An 18,890-nucleotide genomic window follows, 5' to 3' on the forward strand; every position below is an offset into this window, starting at 1 on the left:
GACAAACTCTACCATGTGGGGAAGTTTCATGAGGATCGGTTAAAATTGTGACCTGAAGGCAATCAAAAGACAGACAGACAGAATAACAAAATCGACTGACCAATATACTTGAAAAATCTTCGATTTTGCAAGTATTAAAGATTCTGAAAAATGAATAGTTGTAGAATGTGAAAAACAATGCACATAAAATATGAACAAAGACTGAAGAGCAACAAAGGGAAAGTTTGGAAAGCTGAAAATACTCCAATTATTCTATTTTTCTGATTTCAGTGGATGGTTGAACACGTTTAAAGCAATAGAACTGGTCCTCAGCAAAAAAAAAAAAACAATTTGACTGTTTATTTTCTTTCTTTTTACAGGGAGGGTGAAATTTCTGCAGCTGTTGAATTTTTTTTATTTCTGCAGCGATGACGTTTTATTTGGGATACAAATCCTAGATTATTTATTTATTCCAGATCTCAATCAGCAAGAGAGATTTTGTTCAGCATATGTAGTGCAAAATCATTGCATGATACCACCTGGCCAATGCGATTTGGACAGAATGTGTGTACATCCAACAATGTAGTTACGTTCACGTATAAAAACAGTAAGTTCCGATGTTGGTGCAATCCTTGCCTGGCAGAGCTAGTGGCCTCTTCTTTCCAACCACTGAGCCGTCCTTCCTTCTGCCCACAGGACTGTCCCTCCGCTCACCCACCTTCTTACTAAGCCGATGGCGAAACTTGAGGTTGGGCTCGGAAGCTGCCCACAGCAAAGCAGAGTGTTCCATCAGAGGCTCGTAAATTGGTGGCAGAAACCAGCTAAAATGCGAATCTGAATGTGTAGTACAATTTTGTGCAAAGCGGCATTTGCATGCAGGTCGAGAGCTGTGGAAGTGTAACTGGCAGCAAGCCCATGCACCGTAACAAATCTGACATTGGCCCATTCGGCGAAGGATGGCGAGGGAGATGGGAGGGAAGGGCAGGGACTACTAGCAAGAGAGGGGCAGGAAGTGGCTGGCAATACAGGCAGCACAAGGAGAGAAAGAAGCACAATGGAGAGGAAGCACAGTCACAAATGAGACAAAAGCAATGAAGTGATGTGCCATTCTTAAAACTTTCAAACTACATTTGACAAAAAAGGGGAAAATATAAAATAAAAACGTTGGATTTGCATTTTTTTTTTCCTTGAGAGTCCTACACACCAAGTCATGTGACAAAGGGGATAAAAGGAAGAATAATAATGATAATAAGTGTTGAGAAATCCCAAAACAATAAGCTGCATTGAATATGCAAATTAAGCCATGCTTTTGCTTCAGACTTATTTTGAGCATGTTTGCAGCATGGTGCAAGAGGAAAAGAAAAAAAAAATAAATTAAAAGCAAGCTGCAGCATTTTCATTTCATAAATCAAGTAACAACATTGCTCTCAGCAACAGAACAGTTATTATACAAAAGCTTTCATCTGAAGGTCACATGCAATTAATAGCCTAAAAATATCCCACCAGAGCCATGCGAGTGTTCATTAGGCCATCAGAGCCGACAGCTTTGTATAGAGAAGTCGTGTTCACAGTTTGGGCTATGTAGCCTTCGTAGGCTGGCATTATTCAATCTGAACAAAATATTGAAACGCATTTCTGCAAACTTGTTGCAGAAAAAAAAAAATGCAGTTTTAAAGATCAACTGCAACATGATGAAAAATCAGACTGATTTTGAGGTGCATGAAATTGCAGCACCAGCTAATCAAATTACTGGGCCCTCCTCCAACCCCTTCCCCCTCAAACAAACTATTCAAAGTACTGTATAAAATAAATTTTAAAACCTTCACCTGTTTTACGGAGAGGAAAATCTCCTGCACCGTCATACGGACCCATGCCTTGGAAAGAAGTCGACGGCCCATTTGGAGGAGGGAGACTCTGGTCTAAAGAACCATGTACAGCAGTCCTGCAGGAAGAAATATACCACACAACTGGTAGAGCAAACAACAGCAGGTCATTTTAAAATTACGGCAGTTTTCACCACCACATATGCACAACCTCTCCGTACCTCAGCACATTCCTTCAGATTCTCAAGTCTCAAGAGGGCCTCTAAGAAAGGGGAAGATTAATCGTGGAACAACCTGGCACTTTACCGAGGTCTTTCCGACCTAACAAACATGATCAACTCTCACCTAGCTCTTCTGAAGGAGCAAATCTCTTGCGACGACTCAACGGGACAGAATTCCTCTATAAATACTTCAGTTTAGATAGTTTGTGAGCGCCAAAATGCAGATTCCATTGCAACATTTGCACAAAAGGAAAAACAAGACATCATGCAGAGCACAACACTTGTGAAATCCTTAAAACAAATTTGATCTTTAAAATAATTGGTGGTTGAATTCAATGACCAAATATGCAAATCCTCTTCAAATTTCAAGTTAATAGGATGAAAATTAAGGATTTTAGAAATTGCACCGAAGTTGTTGACCTTTTGGCCAACGTCGACATCAAAAAAGAATTGGCTGGTTGAATTCAGTGAGTTGATGCACAAATATTCTTCAAATTTCAAGTCAATCGGATCAAAATTGATGATTTTAGAAAGTCGACGACGACCTTTTGAACTCAATGTCAATAGGCTTCTTGTTTATGACCAACTCTACCATTTGGTGAAGTTTCGTGAAGATCGGTTTAAAATTGTGACCTGTCGGTAATTGACATACAAACAAACAAGACAGAATAAAATATTTGATTTTTGCAAGTAAGAAAGACTGTTCACGAATTTGTTGTTTGAGAGTGTATTTTAACAAGACTAAATTGTCGATGAAAGGATTCGACTTTTTGTTTAATTGAGGCAAATTCGTTTCATATTGATCAAGCAAGAAGACGAGGGGAAAAACGTTTGTAGCGTAAAACAGAGCAAGATGATGCATGGGGCCGATGGTTGGAGAAGAGGAAGACAAATATTTTTTAAAAATTTTATATGCAAAATGTATGGGGAGGAAGGGGGGGGGAGAGAATAGGGTGAGGGTGTTAATTCAGAGAAGACTTCGAAAGGGGAAGGATAAGTTTGCAGGAAGGTTGGAGAAAAGGGCAAGGGTTTGAGACGAGACAGGAATAAAGTACGTGATGGGAAGGATCTCAGATAGAGCAAATGGAAAATGTTGGGAGGGGTGCAGGGTGAGTTCAAATACGAGGACATTTTTGAAGAGAAAACAAGATGTCCCCCTTGGGCCTCACTAGACAACATCCACATTCTGGACTCCAGTCCTATACAATATGGGCATACTGTACTGGGACATGATTAATGTTAGATTTATTTTTCTTTTTTTTTTAAAACATCTTACCTTGAGGCATTTGTATAAATTTAATGGAGTTTTGCTTCTGCAGACGAAGGCCCCAAACATCTCACCTTCTTCGTCCTGATTACCAAGGCAATTTCATTTTTGAACACCTCCCATTAAAATGCCAAAACAGATCTGCCTCCATTCACCATAGACAGGTTTTGAGGCTTTTTGGTCTTCTTGGTTAGAATGTGACAACCGTCATTTGAACAATCAGTGACTTTGTGCCATCCAAGCACCACCAGTGGCACACTCCTTTTTTTAACCCCCTTCAAAATCTACACCTCAACATCAGAGCCCATTATCTCATGTTTACCTGCAAAAAAAATGACACTCGATCTGATATTTGTCCAGGAAGTGTGGGCACCTTTACTTTTCTTTTTTACTTCCACATTCAATTGTTAACATATTGTCGGTTCGCTGCTTCGCTCTTATATCAATAACAATATTCTCATCGAAGATGAAATGTTGGAAAATTGAGCCACAGTGCCTTTATGAAACAACAGCTGTAGATACAAGGAATGCATTTGATTTAACTAGGATTGATAATCCAACAGAGGGAAATTTGCAGTCAGTATAAACTATGAATCTCACTATTAATTGGCAATTGGTCACAGACTTTGACACCACTACAATTTTTTTATGACGGACCCAAGGTATCAAAAAATCTACATATAGCGAACAAACAGTTTCAAATGGAGCACCTCGCTGCCATTAGAGCATTTATATTGCATCAGATGTGGCAATAAATGTGAATCGTTGCTCCCAGATTGCTGGCTCGATGACAGAAGATTCCATTTGAATTTTTGCCCCCCTCCAATCCTACCCCATTTAGAATCCCATGTGGGTACGGGCAACTTGCTTATCATAACACCTGTTTCAACAGACATTGATGAACATTAAAAAAAAAAAAAGTTGTAAGATTTGGACAAATTAAAGGCAAAAGGTTTTGAGGATTATTTCCTTTGAATTGGCCTCCTCCATTAAATATATATTTACAAGTTTCAAACAATATTTTTAAAAAGGGCTGAAAGATCACTGCTGTGAAACGACCACCGCACCAAATATTTTCTTTGCAATCAAATTGCATTGCCCGATTTGATCTAAGCACGTGGCAAAGCAGCATCAGATAAGCACGGAGAGTCGCTTCAAAGGCAATGGTTTTGCTCACATCTGGCAGAGCCTTGGGTGGTGTGGAGGTCCATGGCTTGAGCCTCCCGAACCCGCCTCCCTCTTCTTCTTGTTCAACACAAACTCCTGAAGTTTTTGCTTTACTTCTATACTGGCCATTGCACCTGGTTCACACAAACACACACAAGTGCAAGCATGCACAGACTCATCAAAACAAGCAGGCAGACACTGACACACACAGGCATTCGTTTTACTACTCTTCAATGGCAAAACCATAGGTTTTAAGCCTCCTTTCCCAGTGCACAATTCTCTACATCCGGTTGGACATTCCTAGGTTTAAAGAATTGTAATGGGGGCAAAGGCGAGTCTGACCAGATGCAGCCCGATTTCTTGCCGAATTGACGTAATGCAAAAACAAACTCAAGAATGCAAACAGAGCCAATTTCACTGAGTGCAAACAGAATTCCACTTCAAAAATTAAAAGCTGACCTGCTTGGCCTTGTTAACGAGCTACAATTTCTCTTTTTTATGATTGCACTTTGACGTAAAAAAAAAAAAAAAAAATCCTTTAGCTTTCCCAACTAATCATGTCCAACGGAAGGGGCAAGTTGAACTCCGAAAGCAAGAGACAAGTGAGCATGTCATATCGCAAACAAGCAGAAGGGGGCATTCTTTACAGTGCTATGAGATTCCCCAACCGAAGCGATTTTCAGAGAAACCTGCACAGCTTGCTTGTTTGACAAAAGGTTCCACCGTGAAGAATCAAATAAACCCAAAAGAACAAAACCATTTCACAAAATCAACAGTGACAGCGGCAATCAACTTTGTGGAGGCCTCAAGATTGTCATTGAAATGGCATCCAGCAATAACAAGAGTTACAGGTGGTGATTAAAAGTCGTACTACTTACTGCACAGCTGATAATAGCATTACCATGCATTCAACCAAATTCTACGATTGGCAACACAGCAAAAAAGCGTTGAAAGAATTTGCATTTCCAGCACAAATGAGGAAGAGCTAAAAATAGACCTCTGAGTCCCACAGCAATTTGGCTACAACTGTGCACTGCACGAAGCCAATGCACTTCTGTTTATTATATTTACTTCGGCATTCGTTTTCAATGTATAAAGTGCATTAAAACACTGCAATCTTACTTTCTTGTCCCTTTTGTTTGTTCTTGATTTGCTGCAGTTTCTGCTCCAGTCGCCTTCGCTCCAGTTCCTGTTCTCGCTGCTGCTCCAGTTGCTACGAAGAACAAACCGTGGATTCTGTTTCATAAAATCTCTACCCCACATATGCATAGACGGCCGGCCGAACAGGAATGACGCCCCACAGCCATTAACCTGTCAAGTCAAAGTTCATGGACCAGGAGCAAATAATGTGTGTGGTCAATCACATAAAAAGCTGCAGAAAGCAACTTCTTAATAGGTTCATAAGGTATTCTGAATCATCAATATACAGCAGAGTAAAGGAGAACAGCATGATCGCAAAAGGTTTTTTCAGCAATGCCGATGGCAGAAGCTGACAGGGCCTCAGATTCAACCGATACAAGAGTGACATTTGAATACCCAATCCCATAGTGCCAATAATCATTTTTTATGGTGAATTGCACTATGAGCGAAAAGGCACAGCAAATAATTTTGAGAAATCTCTGCACATAAAAACCAAGGTTTTAAAAAACATCTCAAAACGATAAGCAGAAGCAATTTCTGTAATCTTACTAAATGCCGCCACCTAAAACATTGATGGGGGGGGGGGGAGCAATTATGCCATCAGATAACTGTTGCTTTTGGTCACCATAAAAATCTCAATCCAATGTGACATCGTCATCCTCCATTCTTTTGATACACCACATTCAAGGAAGGATGAAGATTATATTTCATGCACCAACCTGGATCAATGAGAAAATGAGAATTTTGGGTGTACCATCCTGGATGGATGGGGATATATATATATATATATATATATATATATATATATATATATATATATATATATATATATATATATATATATATATATATATATATATATATATATATATATATATATATATATATATATATATATATATATATATATATATATATATATGCCTGGTGTTGGCGCAGTGGTTAGGGCAGCGGCTTGGGATCCAAAAGGTCCTGAGTTCAAGCCCCGTTGGGCCACTGAATTAATACACCAGGGGGTTGACTCAGCCAGTCATCCTTCCGAGGTCGGTGAAATGAGTACCAGTGTACTGGGCCGGTGTATACCCCGGTTAAAATAGGTGTACCATATCCCTGTGTCGTAAGAGGCGACTAGGGTTGCGTCAGGAAGGGCATCCGGCATAAAATATGTGCCAAATCACTATGCGGATCATACGGATGATCCGCTGTGGCGACCCCAAACGGGAGCAGCCGAAAGAAGAAGAAGATACATATATATATATATATATATATATATATATATATATATATATATATATATATATATATAAAAATATATAATATATATATAAATATATATATATAAATATAACTCCCATTGATTATTTTTTTCTGTCGAGGTTTGCCAAAGATGTCTGCAACAACAAGGAGGCAAACCTACAGGATTGTTCATTCTCGGATCACAGCTGCATGTGCAATGGTGGATGCAAATATGCTGAGCCGAACATGGCAAGAACTCTTGTTCCGCCTTGATGTTCTGGGCGTGACAAACAGAGCTCGCATATTGATGGTGTGCACAAAATGACAAGCGTTTGTTTCATATAAACCAAAGCATATCGTTGAATCATTTGTGGTTCTAAATATATTAACAACCAAAATTATCCGGGTCTTTTTGGAACACCCTGTAAAACATTTCAACAAAAACAAACAGACATGCCAAAGCTTTTCGGTCCACTCTCATCAGGGACAAAAACACACAGAATATCGCAGTAACAAAATGCACGTTACATAGACACATAGTTATAAAGTCAATGGTCATTAGTTGATCATCGACCCAAAATATGACATTCAAGAGTCAAAGTGCACATGGGAACCACTTGTACACGAGAAGGGGCTGGAACAGTGAATTCACTCTTCCGTTATATGCTATATCCAACAGCAGGCTCACCAAACAACGAGGTGAGAGGAAAAAGATAATGCAATGACAGTGGAGGTGTGGCCAGAAACAAACCATGGGAAGGAAAAAATGACCAGGAAAAGCGTTGAGAGTTGCAGAGCAAACAGTAACCTGCAAGTAACAGGAATGGGTTAGGTATGGTTAATGGGAGTACAAAAGAACAATTGTAGGGAAGAAGGATGGCATGAGATGGCAGTGCACCACCTACTTGAAACGTTAGAGTGAATATTGTGATTTAACCACTTCTAAAGCAGTTCCACAAAGTGGAAAAAAAGAGGAAAAGAGAATAAGTGTGTGATGAACATGAATCTTGCGACTTGAATCAGGAAGGGATTCTGGAATGGCGCACGTGTCTGGAGTAGCTGGCGAGGGCCAGAGAGCTGAGAGAGCAGATTGTTAAAAACAAACAAATAAAACACCTGTCGGCAACATGAGAGCAACAGACCTTGTACTTCAGCCTCATTGTGTGAGATGACAATCTCACTCTTGTAGAGAGAGAAAAAAATGAATCCAGGAGATACAATGCTGGGGCCCCAGCCCACAGAGGAGAACAATATTCCTTTGAGCAGCAGACTAAAGTCTTGGAGGCTGCAAGTGGCTCTCATTTTACAAGGAATTATTTGGAATGATGGCTAATGCTCATCTGTGTGACTTTGAAGACTAGTTTATCTGCATAGTCAGCACAGAAAAGGTTTTGGCTGATGATGAGGTCAAGTCGTTTGAGACCCCAAAACTCTTTCAGTGGCTGACAACGGAAATACATTGATGGGTTCGTTTGCGAATCCTCGAGTGATGGTGTAAAACTGACATTTGCACGGAGCTATTCATGAGCTCGCTGTGTTTCGATTGAAAAAAATTAACGAACAGTTGTGTGATGGTTCTTTTAAAACAAACCATCTCCAGATGCTTTGAATATAAAAGATGACTGCCATTTTCTTCACTCATATTTGAACTTAACTGCAAAGTCAGTCCATTATCACCATTATGCCAGTCATTGCAGTTCTGGATGATTCAAATGGTATCCAAGGTCAGAGCCCATTAATGATCAGCTCACTAAGCAGATTGAAGTAATGTGATTATGCTTCACAGATCATGAGAATCAAACCTTTGGTGAAAAGGACTTCGGGTTCCTGGTTCCGTCATGACCAGAGGCCATGTTCTCTGCTCTGAAAGGCTCTTCCAAAGTTCAGTGATGCCTGATCTGGAATTGCCTTGCTTAATAGTTGTTCTTTGTAAATGCAATGTGTTTGTGTCTTGAGCAGGTCCTTGTTCAACCATGCACTATTTTGAGCCTCGTTCAAGTTTGTTGTGGAATTGCCTCCATCCTCATTCTGCTGCTTGTTGCACCACTAACCAACTGTCAGTGTGTTGCCTTTTCTGCTCTGTCACCATGGTCTTCCGTGAGCCTGAATGTCATAGAAAAAAAAAATATACCATCAGAGATGGGGAATCCCCCGCCATTGAATGAAAAAGGTCATACATATTCCAGATAATGAGGGAGGTGAATTGGAAACAAGACACCATTTGGTCATCATCTCGAAAAAGTTCCCCAGGTGTGAGGAACGTCGTAACCAAAAATAATTGAAATCAGATAAGCGGTTTTCCATTTTTTACAAAAAACATTTTTCTCAAGATGGCCGCCCCAGTCGGCCATCTTGGATCCGGCCACGCTGAAAATCTATGGGGTTCTTCCTTTTCAGGTGGTACATGTGTGACCCAAATTTCAAATCGATAAGGCGAACTGTTTATGAATTATCACACTCACAGCTATAAATCTTGATGCCCGGACGGACAGACAGCCGGACGACCCAGGTGACAACAATATCCCCCTTCCGCCACACGACGACGGGGGATAAAAACTGAAGAGAAACAATCAAATCTTATTTACTTAGATGTGGAAGCAGAACAAACTTTACAAAAACATGATGGAAATGTTGCAAACAGAAACATCCAGGAAGAAAATATGGATGAAACTATAAAAGTGCCTGAGCACCAAGATACAAAACAGGTATGCAAGTACCTTGAGACGTTGCTGGATCTGGACATGATGCCTGCGGGCCAGCTCTTCTTGCTGCTGTTGGTACTCTGCCATGAGCATGTGTCTCTGGAGGTTTTGCTGTCTCTTCAGCAACACTAACTCCTGTTGAACCTCAGGTTCAGCAGCCACCGCCTCCCAGGGCACTGGTGGAAACAGGTCAAATTATATTCATAAACATCAAGCCAGATCAAAGAGAAAGCAAAATTAGGAAATTCCATAAGATGATTTTTACCCAACATGATATGGTACCTTCAGACCAAAGTATGCTGCTTACATATCAAGTCCAACAATTAAGTGTGACAAATTAAACAAAAACATTCTGGCTTGCCGATAATAGGTTTCAACATGACAAAATGAAAAATTCAAGAGCACAAGAAAATAAGTGAAGCATTGCTGAGAGCAGAACTTGGCTTTGAAAAACAAAGAAAAAAAAAGCATAACAATCATAAACTTGCTGAAATAATAGTACATTAGGTGAAAAAGGTAATTGTGCAGACATTATACGATTAATGTCATAATACTTGCATCAGAAAAAAAAACAAGGAAACTTGAGACACTGCACATTTCCTTTTCTACATGAAACCTTTTTTTTTTAACAACTAAAATGGCCACCAGTCTTACAGTCGGCCATCTTTGATGAGATCGCAAAATCAAGTTAGGTGCAAGGGTACGCCATTGTATTCTGTAATTTTGCCAAGTATGAACAAAATCGGACCATGAACGTCAGAAAAATGGTTGGGGACACGTTCAAGTAACAAAATGGCTGCCAATCAGCCACCTTGGATCTGATGTCAAAAAAAAAAGATGATGTGCATATGTACACAATCATGTGTTCTCTGTGCCAAAAGTAAGAATAAAATCGGTCAATACATGTTCAAGATATGGTTGCGGACACGAACGCACGGACACGAAAATAGAAAACAAATCCATATACGCCATTTCGGAGGAAGTCCAACAGGGGCTTATAATTTGTGCACAAGTTTTATTGTATTACCAAAATAATATTTAGAACATCCTGGAATAAAAAAATATATATATTAAAAAAAAGTACTGTACAGTTATCTCTGCGACTAAAAAAAATTGAAAAAAAGGCTCATTTGCATTTGACAGAATAGTTATCCTAAAATTCATCAACCCTAACCTCCCACTATTATAAACTCCCACATTTCTCACAGATAACATTTTTTTTAAATAAGTTTTGCTCAATCATTTCCATTTCTCCACCAGGTCAAGTGCAATAAACATGGATTCCACTCTGATAACATCAGCTGTCACGAAATGTTAGCAATTGCCAATTCTGAGGCAAAAGCCTAATCACATTCGCTTGAGTGATAATCATTCCAATGGCCAATAAGGTATAACGCTGACAAAGATTGGTTATTTTGTTATGGTATGAGATACTCAGGATGTTTTGTACAGCTGATAGAAACGATAAAGATGAATACCATGTCTCAGATGAATATTGTCGTGTCCACATAACACCAGTTAAGACCGAACTGGGCAGATAGTCGAACGATTCTACCTTGGAGGCGAACACATGATCCTTGAATGTGATAGCACACGAGGGATTGAAGGCGACAAGGACGCGTCGCAGACAAAGGCACACGGGTTTCCACTCGAATCCACGACGAATAGACAAACACAAATAACTTAAATAAATAAGGGTTTAATGAACATAAATCAAATGTTAAAAATGGAAATAAATCAAAACGTGATAATAAATACGTGAGGGAAATTAAAGCCGAAAGTTGAGATGTCTCCACACACCGTTTAAAAAAAACCAAACAGACGGACAAGGGGAAAGATAAAATAAAAGAAAATCCCTCCCATTATTCTGGCACTTAGCTTCATCCAGAGATGATCGTGAATGAGCCTGGCGGCGTCGAAACCGCGGAATCGCTCTCGAGGCACGCAAAATTGCGCCGAGCCGCTCTCTGGGCGGAAGACATGTGCGAGATATTCGTGTGGCGATATTCAACGTCAAGGCTCACCAACCGCCATATAGCTTCTTCTCATGAATAAATATGCCGATCCCGCTCCTCTCTTACACCAGGACCATTCACAATGATGGCCCACCTTCCTCGATCACACCACGGGACAACGCCGAGTTATTAGACACACTCCTCTTCTTTATTCTCTCCTCATAAACGAACATGCTTTACGATTTAGCTGAACAGGCACAGACATGAGAATCAGGCAGTCTTCTTCACAGTGTCGAGGAGGACCAGCGAGGGAGACCCTTCCATCTCCACCGCATACCTCACCAAACTATTTCCTCTCTGATCATGTCTTCTTCCTCTCACGTCACACCGACCAATCATAAACCTCGGGGAGTGGCTTGTTGGCACAAAGCCAAGAAGGCGGTGTTCTTCCCTACTCGGAAATGTTTGGGTCTGGTGGTGGTGTTGTTGAAAGTGTGGCTCTTTCATTGCCAGTTTTGTAAATGCAAAAACGTAGGAAAAGGTCACAAAGGGCAATCATAAACTGGGAGAAATTGGCCTTAATACCTACCTAATTAACATAGCACAGCACCCCCCCCCCCCCACCCAGTGCGGTTCCAAGTAACAACTAAAGCTGACAGTTTTCCCTACTTAAATTACATTGAGATGTCTCCTGCTCGTCCACAGACCATGCTACCCCATACAATCTTACCTTTGCTGTGAAATTCTTCCATCGACTCCACAAACATAACAATATCAAAGTTCAGAAAGAAGACTTCTTTGGTGGCATCAAAAACTTTGACTGGGAGAAGGGTACTCGTAATAACAAAAATAACAAGTGAGCACAATATACACCCAAACAAGAAGGTATATACAGAATTGTGCTACTACATGGAAAACAGCATCCTGGTTGCCATAGCAACCACTTTAGATGACGAACGTATGTCGCGACACACCGTCTCCACAGTCTGCACCTATGTACCAAATATGAAACGTGAAAGTTGAAAACTTTGGGAGTTAGAGTGCGGACAGGAATGGACAGACGGACTGACGGACGGAGAGACAGACAGATGGACGGATGGACAACCGGTATCACATAATACGCCCTGATATATATATATATATATATATATATATATATATATATATATATATATATATATATATATATATATATATATATATATATATATATATATATATATATATATATATATATATATATATATATATATATCAGGCGTATAAAAATGAAAAAAAGATGGGATGAAAAATGACAAGTTGGTTTAACAGCATTTCTCTGTTTATAGGAACAAATAAGGATCACTTTGAAGCAGCAAGGACATACAAGAGGAGGATTGGGCAGGAGTTGGGAAAAAAATAAACGCCATTAAAAACAAACGGCCCAGGTGTCTGCAAAGGAAAGTTTATCATCAGTTTGTTCTCCCAACAATGATGCACATCAGTGAAACATGATCTCCAACAAAGATGGAGCAAAACTTGATGAAGCAAAAAGACATGGAAAGAAGTTGTCTTGACATAACCAAAAGGTACAGGACAAGTATTGAAGGGATCAGACGAAAAACAGAACTCGTTTTGAAACTAGTCTGACACTTAGCAAAAAAGAATGGACAATCAATGTACAACAGGAATTACAAACTGGAAAGCTCGAGAAAGCACTGAAGGAAGCGGTCGTGGACCAATGATCACATGAAGAGATTCAATCAAAAAATTCACTGAAGTGCAATAGCCTCGAATTGCATTGAATGGAACAGAATTGAGCAAGTTGAGGGAGGCCTTCATCGTGCAATGGACCAAATAGGCTGGTCAAGTCATGTCAAGTAAAGTATAGGAAGTGGAAAACAATCAGCATTTCATTTTGTGTCGAACCTTCTCCAAAAGGTTGAAGCATCGACAATTAACCAACGATCAACTTGAACCAAACGCACAACGGCTTTCATTTTCTTGAGCACAGATTAAAATTTGCCGTTGATATTGCAAAGCTTCATGTTTGTGAGTGTGAAAATTGAACTCAAGTAGTACTTAGGCCAAAAATTATTATGGAAATCCCTTCTTTTCAATTTCTGCAAATATAATGACCATTCCAGTAAAGTAGTAAAATAAAAAATAAAATAAAAATTCCTTCCTGCAAGTTTGGAAGAAAAAAAAAAGCAAATGGAAAAAAAAATAATAATATTGTTTTAAAAAGGAAGTATGAAGTATTTAAAAACAAAACAATTCAGAAAGTAGGTGTCACAGAAAATTATTGTTTATGCTACCTCGGGTCTTCCACTATCAACGCCCGAATACAGGAAAATGGTCATCAAACGAGGGTTAGTAGTTGTAGCAGCAGTAGCAGCAGTAAGCAGCAGCAGCAGCAGCTACGTAACTCATCGAGTGCAATAGCCTCAAATTGCATTGAATGGAACAGAATTGAGAAAGACACCGTGGGATCTTTCACGTCCACCACTTGATTTTGGCAGATGGGACTCAGTTTAACATCGACCCAAGAGACGACACTGTGATGGATGTAACACCATGAATGCAAAGCAACAATCTGAGATTTAGTCAGATCTTCCAGGAATGGAACCGAGACAAGACAGCTCAAACATGCGTGATACCTCTGCACCATCCTGTTGGAACCCGATGTAACTTAAATGAGTTAAAGTATCAAGTCAGAGTTAAAGCATTTGGCAAAGAAAACCAGGAACAAAATGTTTCCATTTTCACTTCCTCCAGTTTCATGCTCAAGAAAAAAAATATATATTATTATAGTTTTTGGTTTAGTGTTTTTCATCCTTTGTGGTATGATTTTGTGCATGGCTGCAGAAAAACTATCAGTTTAACTTCGCAACCACAAAAAAAATAAAATAAAAACGTTTCAAGCATTGCCCTTGAAAGTAAATCATCAAATGCCAACACACTGACAAATCACACAGATTGTTTAATAAAAACACAAATGCAAATTTATTAAGAGATGTGTAATATTTAAAAACGAATTGGCTATACTTATTCAGGAGACTGAAATGACAAATACGAGCATTTATTGTTGCAAGTATAATTGAATCAGAAAAAAAAAGCATTTCAAAAATCAACCGTTTGATGAGTTGCCGAACCAAATGTTATTTCTTTTACAATGGACAAAATGGCACATGAATATCAACAAATGTGATCGATTTGCACAAATTTATGAAGAGAAGTCACACAAATGACAGGAATAGTCGATTGCAAGAGAAACCTTTTTAAGATTGTTCAAATATAGAAATAAATCCCAAGCACCACAGCGAAGAAATAACGATGGAAAAGCAGCTGCAGTGGAACGCGGGAAAAGGAAAAAGAACAATAATTAAATTGTTTGTACAGAAAGGGGAAAAAAAAATCTACTTTTGATCATGCTGCATTTTCGCTTTAATATACAATAGCAATTACATATCGTGCTCACATACCATATCATTATATAAGTATCGAAAATGTATATAAAAATATACAGGGGGTTTCAAAAAGATTGATACAACTTTGACTACCTGCCATTTCTTTGTTTTTTGACCTATACCATTTTCCGTTTTCAGGGTTTGGTGATGTTATCGTGGTATTTGTTCCCTGGGATTTCTAGCTCTGGAACTCAACTATGCCATTGAGAGCAAAGCAGAAGACAAAGGTTGTGGCTCTGTGGATTGAGACGAAATCATATGTGGATACCTGCTGGAGGTTTGGCCGGGACGACAACCTTGAACATGTGATGGACCCACAAATTGTGCCATTCAACGTATTGTGAAACATCTTGAGCACAAGGGAACAGTGCACAACCAGAGCAAGGGCAACAGTGGCAAGCCAGCATCAGTAACCATGAGCCAAGCCATCGACACCGTGCAGGATTCTGCCGTGGACAGTCCCAAGAAGTCCCACCGCTGGTGCTCCCTGGAGTTCGGCATCAAACCAACATCAGTCTGGCATATCCTCACAAAGGAACTGAAACTTCCCATACATCATCTCTATCAGGCATAAACTGAGTAAAGATGACATGAGGAGGAGACTTGATATGTGCAATTGGCTCAGTGACAGGATGGAGCGGTACCCAAACTGGATCAACCTGATCTCGTTCAGTGATGAACCCCCATTTCCATTTGAACAACGCCATCAACAACCACATTTTCTAGAAGTTCATAATCAACACTCCAGAAGTTCCACAATAATCTAGGCAAAAAGGTTATCCCAAACCAGCTCAGCATGACCTGATTTATGCAGGATGGTGTACAACTGGTGAAACCATCACTTTCCTGTGGCAGCTCTTCAGAAACCACCTCGTTGCCCTGACTGTTACCACTCATGACTGGGCACCCCACAGCCCAGACTTTAACTCTCTGGATTACTGGTTCTGGGGGCTGCCAACGGATCTGTCTCTGCCAACCACCCTGCCACACTGGATGATCTGAAGCAGGTGGTGTCAGACGACCTCCAGGCAGTGCCACTTGAGACCTACAGGAAAGTTGGACAGAACTTTGGAGTCAGGATCAATGCCGGTTTGAATTGCAGAGGGGCACACATCAAGAAGGTCAATTGCAAGGATTTTGTGTAAATGCCAATTTCATACCTTGGGCTCTCACAAACTCCAGGCAGTGACTGACTGCAACAGCAATCAGTGATTTAAAAAAAAAGAAAAAAAAGAATACCATGCCATGAGCTTTCAATAAATGTTTGGTTCACGTTCCTGAGGTTTCTGTTTCTTTGCAAACAAACATTTAAAATTGCATCACTCTTTTTGAAACACCCTGGATGTACACCCTATCTTTTTTTTAAAGGTCCCCCCCCCCACCCCCCACCCCCACTTTTTTAAGGATCATGTGGTACCATGATCTTTACATACACATTAACTCTCACAAAGTCCACCTGTTTCCAGGTTTTCAGTTTTTCCTTCTACGTGTGTGGTTCAGAATTTGCAGCTGTATCCATTGTGTTCATCTCATGCATCTCCCCTTGCCCTCATTCATCCCCATATCCCTTATGTCTCAAAGTCTCTGTTATATATTTGTTCCCCTCAACCCTGCTGCTATATCTGCCACTCCCCACTCTCCTCTCCCCCCCCCCCCACCACACACACACAACCTCTATCTATTGTTCTTTTCATTCTGTTCCAGCTGCTACATGAGCCTGAACATTGTATCACTCACACGCACACGCACGCACACGCACACGCACACACACATACTTTCCCAGAAAGGGATTAATGGGGTGTCGGATGGAGTGACATTCAGAAGCTTGTGTTCTTCAACACAGTAAAATGGAAAATAGTCTTTGTGAATGGCAGTATCAGATGATCAGCAAACATGTAGAATGGCGGATGGAATCGACCAAGTCTATTGGAGTTTGCTAACTTAATTGGGAAGCAAGGAGAACCTGACATCTCAGGTGTTAATCACTCGGTCCTTGCGTTCACAAACATTTAACACTCGAAACATCAGCTTCTCCGTCCTATACAATGGCCATGAGCACGAGTCGATCAATGATCTGTTGATTCCATCCGTAAGTTCAACACAGTTTACACTTGGTTTTTCCCAAAAGCTCGTTTTTCCAATCCTCTTTCCTTTCGTTCTCCCAGAAGAGGTGGCGAAACACAGGAGATGCAGTCCTTTCAAAGGACTGTTAATCACTATCCCACAAAAGCAAATGTTAATCAGTGATAAATCTTCAACTTGAAAAGCAACATATTTGAGCAGTTACGGAGTAACATCAATGATAGCACAATCGATTTGATTGTAATGGGTAGTCTATTATTATACAACTGGTAAAATACTTCAATTGTGCAGCTTCACCGACCAGTGAAATGAATTTGTGCATCTCAGTTGCTTTATTTCAGGCTAAAAACACATTGCAGCCATGACTGAGATTATATAAAGTGCAGAGGTCACAGAAAATGGAGAACAAAAAAAAAACAAAAAAAAACAGCGACAAAACAGAAGCACAGCCAACTGGAGATTCCAGCTGAGAACAAAGAATCAGAGGTCTGATGTTACAACCAGAGGGGCCTTCCATTGGGGCTAATCAGGACATTTACTAAGTTTTCCTACAGCCTTTGAAAAGAAGGAGGGGGGGGGCAGTTTGAAGGCACAAAGCAGGTACAAATAAGATAATGTTTCTGCAAACAAAGGCTGTGAGATGAAACAGTTGCACTTTCTCATCACCAACACAGGAATTAGACCATTCTAATTGTCGAAAAAAAACATTCTAATTGTCGAAACCATTCTAATTGTCTAAAGCAGTTGTCGAAAAACAAGGAATATGTGCAAATTTGATTGGCTAAAGGACCGAGTGGAATTTGGTACACAGTTGTGATAGTTTATCACCAATTGCAAACACTTAAATACTGTTCTTCCATCGATTTTTTTTCTTTTCTTTTCTTGCTCACCCACCATCCACCCCCTATCAATCACATTTGTTTGACTATCCCACAAAAGCAAATGTTAATCAGTGATAAATCTTCAACTTGAAAAATTTGACAGAGCTTTGCAAATGTGCTTCCCTGCCGAGCCACCATTGTGATCTAACTGCTGCCTCACTGCCACCATCTGTTAGGATAAGTCAAAAACAATGAAGTTGCCAAAAGTTTCAATGCCTTTAATCGACTGCAGATTTACATTTGAATCACACAACTCATTTTAAAGAGAGAGGAGAGGAAAAAAAATAAAAATAAAAACATTTTGGCCAACCAATGTATTAACTACTAGCAAATACCACCCGGCACTTCGCCGACGGGAACACCGAGATGGGGGAGAGAGAGGAGGGGGGTGGGAGAAGAGTCAGGAGAGAGGGAAAGGGAGAGGGAAAGGGACAGGGAAAGGGAGAGGGAAAGGGAGAGGGAAAGGGAGAGGGAAAGGGAGAGGGAAAGGGAGAGAAGGGAGAGGGAAAGGGAGAGAAGGGAGAGAAGGGAGAGGGAAAGAGAGAGAAGGGAGAGGAGGGAGGGAGAGTGAGAAAAATGGGGGGGGGGGAGGAAAGGCAGCGAGAGATGAGGGGAAGGGAAGGCAGTCATGCAGTGGAGCATCAGTTACGATTCACACCATTTCATCAAAATTATTCTGCATAAAATAATAGTGAAGATGGAAACAAAATCATGTCTGAAATCCATTTTCTGCTGGTCATACTATCAATACCACCCAGAGACAAACACAGCCCAGACACATCCGGAGACAAACTCCTCTCTGGACATAAACACCACCCGGACATGTCTGCAGACAAACTCCTATCCAGACACATCCAGAGATAAACACCATCTGGACACGTCTGGAAACAAACCCGGCCTAGACATAACCATCGTCCAGAGACAGACAGACAGACAGACAGACAGAGAGAGAGAGAGAGAGAGAGAGAGAGAGAGAGAGAGAGAGAGA

The 18,890-nt window shown here is 40.3% G+C and overlaps 1 protein-coding gene across 11 annotated transcripts in view; it reads right to left on the reverse strand.

Annotated features, from left to right (window-relative positions):
* The window catches only part of LOC147021846 (histone deacetylase 4-like), a 291,321-nt gene that overhangs the window by 170,665 nt on the left and 101,766 nt on the right, over positions 1-18,890 (reverse strand). For 10 of the 11 annotated variants that reach the window (XM_085892251.1, XM_085892252.1, XM_085892250.1 and 7 more), the window contains 5 exons: positions 9,551-9,711; positions 5,580-5,670; positions 4,468-4,591; positions 1,806-1,921; positions 616-741 (listed from right to left, as the gene is read on the reverse strand). In XM_085892251.1, the coding sequence (XP_085748377.1) occupies positions 616-741; positions 1,806-1,921; positions 4,468-4,591; positions 5,580-5,670; positions 9,551-9,711 (618 nt within the window). The remainder of the gene's footprint in view (positions 1-615; positions 742-1,805; positions 1,922-4,467; positions 4,592-5,579; positions 5,671-9,550; positions 9,712-18,890) is intronic. The other variant, XM_085892253.1, reaches the window with a different exon arrangement.

Source organism: Eptatretus burgeri, chromosome 8 (assembly GCF_056783735.1).
Source record: "Eptatretus burgeri isolate ZD-2024b chromosome 8, Ebu_testis_v1, whole genome shotgun sequence".
Taxonomy (NCBI): Eukaryota; Metazoa; Chordata; class Myxini; order Myxiniformes; family Myxinidae; genus Eptatretus; species Eptatretus burgeri.